A 2048-nucleotide genomic window follows, 5' to 3' on the forward strand; every position below is an offset into this window, starting at 1 on the left:
GAAAAGTGAACGGTGTGTGGGGCACGACTGGAAGAAAGAAATTGCAAAGGGGGGCAGGAGGAAAGAGGAAGCAGAGGCAGAGCGGACCAGGTACAGAGTGATGGAGAACACAGAAGAGAGAGAAACAGGCTGCAAGAGCAGGCTCAGAGGCTGAGCCGTGGGGCAGAGGAAGTGAAACTCACCATGACTGGAAGCCCTGCATAAGAAACACCCTGGGAGCTAATCACCCGCTGGGAGGAGAAAAAGCTTTTGGGAAGCCTCGCTGCACTGGCGAACGGGGGGAAAACCAGAGCTTGACTGGCTTCATTGCCAGTAGCCGACAGCACTGGTTTCCGTGGGAATTTTGAGCCTGCTGAGCAAATGGGCCCAGGCTTTTCCCCCCATTTTCTCTGCCTGAAATGCACTGAAGGAGGAGGACTGTTCCCCCCTCCATAGGCTACGTAGCCAAGTTCCCCCCCATAGGCTACGTAGCCAAGATGTGTGTCCAAAGAGGCCATTTCTTAGACACTCCCTCACACTTTGTTTTGAACCCACCCTTTCCACAGCCTGTGCAAAGAGCACGTGGAGCTGTAAGCAATGCCAGCAGCATGGGCGTGAGTGTGAAGAAACAAAAGATCCCTGCTCCCACCGAGAGCCGCAACAACATAAAAAAAAATGTTTTACTAACAAGGCAAATCAACTAAGTCAAGTCCAAATCTATGAATCAGTCCAGCACCATAAGTGGCCCTACAACCGGCAAACATCCTCCACCCCTACCAGGGGCTTCAGATATTTCCAAAGTCTTTTGGCAGGCATCCTACGTGCAGGCCCAAGCCCGGACACTTGGGGTTCAGATGCCCCCTAGTTTCGCCTGCCCTCAACCATATGGCTGCAGAAGCAAGCTAGGGAGGAGCCTCTTGTTTCCGTAAAGTGGGCTTTAAGCCCCAACACCTTGGCGGGTACTAAACCATGCCAGAAGAACAGTTATCCCTGGGAACACTTAAGGAAAACTGCCTTCATGGACCCAGATAAATGGTGTTTCCCTGTAAAAACATTTTTCATTTTTTTATATATAGAATTTGTATCCGAGGCCGAATTAGCCAAAACTAATTCCAAATCCAAGAGTCCAGAACCATTAAGTGGCCCTACTACCGGCAAACATCCTCCACCCGTGCCTGGAGCTTCAGATGTTTCTAACACCTTTGGTGGGCATCCTACTTACAGGCCCCAGCCCGGAGGCTTGAGGTTCAGATGCCCCCCGAGTTGTGCTTGCCCTCGGCCATAAGGTCCTCGGAGCAAGCAAGGGAGGAGACTCCCATTTCCATAAACTGGGCTTAAGGCTGCTGTACCTCGGTGGGCACTGACCCACACCAGAAGGGCAGTTCTCCTGCGAGGCGGTTCAGGAAAGCTGCCTTCCTGGACACAAGTCCATGATATTTCCCCTGCCAGGTTAAGAAGCCACTACACTTGATCTGAGCTTTCAAGGGGCCAAGAAGTCCCTGTAGAAACATTTTTAAAAATTGAAATATATTTCTATATAGAGAGAGTTTTATATCTATATATATACACATCCTCTATCATAAGCTTTCCATTAAGAAACCCGAGCCTCCCCTTACAATAAACGCCCCCAATGCCCCCTGTAAAAACAGCAGAGAGCAGAGCGGCAGGAGGCAGGCGGGGGAGCTCTCAGCACAAGGGGGCAGGGGCTGTCGCGCTCCCCTCACACCAGGGGGGGCAGCGAGTGTTTCTGGAGCAGGTGAGAGACACTCCTAAGGAGCCCTGGTCTCCCTCAGAGCCCACAGGCCGCCCCTGGCCGGCCCCCAGCCCCGGGCGGCGCCGCCACGTGGCCCGACGCGCAGGGAACACCAGGAGCGCAGGCGGCGGGCCTAACACATACAGACACACGCTACACGCAGCAGCACGGAACTACCCTGGGGGCTGGAGTGATGGTGAATATGGACGTGTGCGCCCTGGAGTGCGCGGCGCTGCGGGAGCTGCTGCAGGAGGGCGCGGCGCCGTGCCTGGTGCTGGACTGCCGCTCCTTCTTCGCCTTCCGCTCCTCGCCCATC

The 2048-nt window shown here is 54.4% G+C and overlaps 1 protein-coding gene across 1 annotated transcript in view; it reads left to right on the forward strand.

The window, feature by feature from the left end:
• Positions 1 to 1861: 1861 nt before the first annotated feature.
• The window catches only part of DUSP1 (dual specificity phosphatase 1), a 2761-nt gene continuing 2574 nt past the window's right edge, over positions 1862 to 2048 (forward strand). Inside the window, exon 1 of the mRNA XM_006021086.2 lies at positions 1862 to 2048. Within this exon, the coding sequence (XP_006021148.1) occupies positions 1926 to 2048 (123 nt within the window). The 5' untranslated portion in view covers positions 1862 to 1925.

Source organism: Alligator sinensis, unplaced genomic scaffold (genome assembly GCF_000455745.1).
Source record: "Alligator sinensis unplaced genomic scaffold, ASM45574v1 scaffold360_3, whole genome shotgun sequence".
NCBI lineage: Eukaryota > Metazoa > Chordata > Crocodylia > Alligatoridae > Alligator > Alligator sinensis.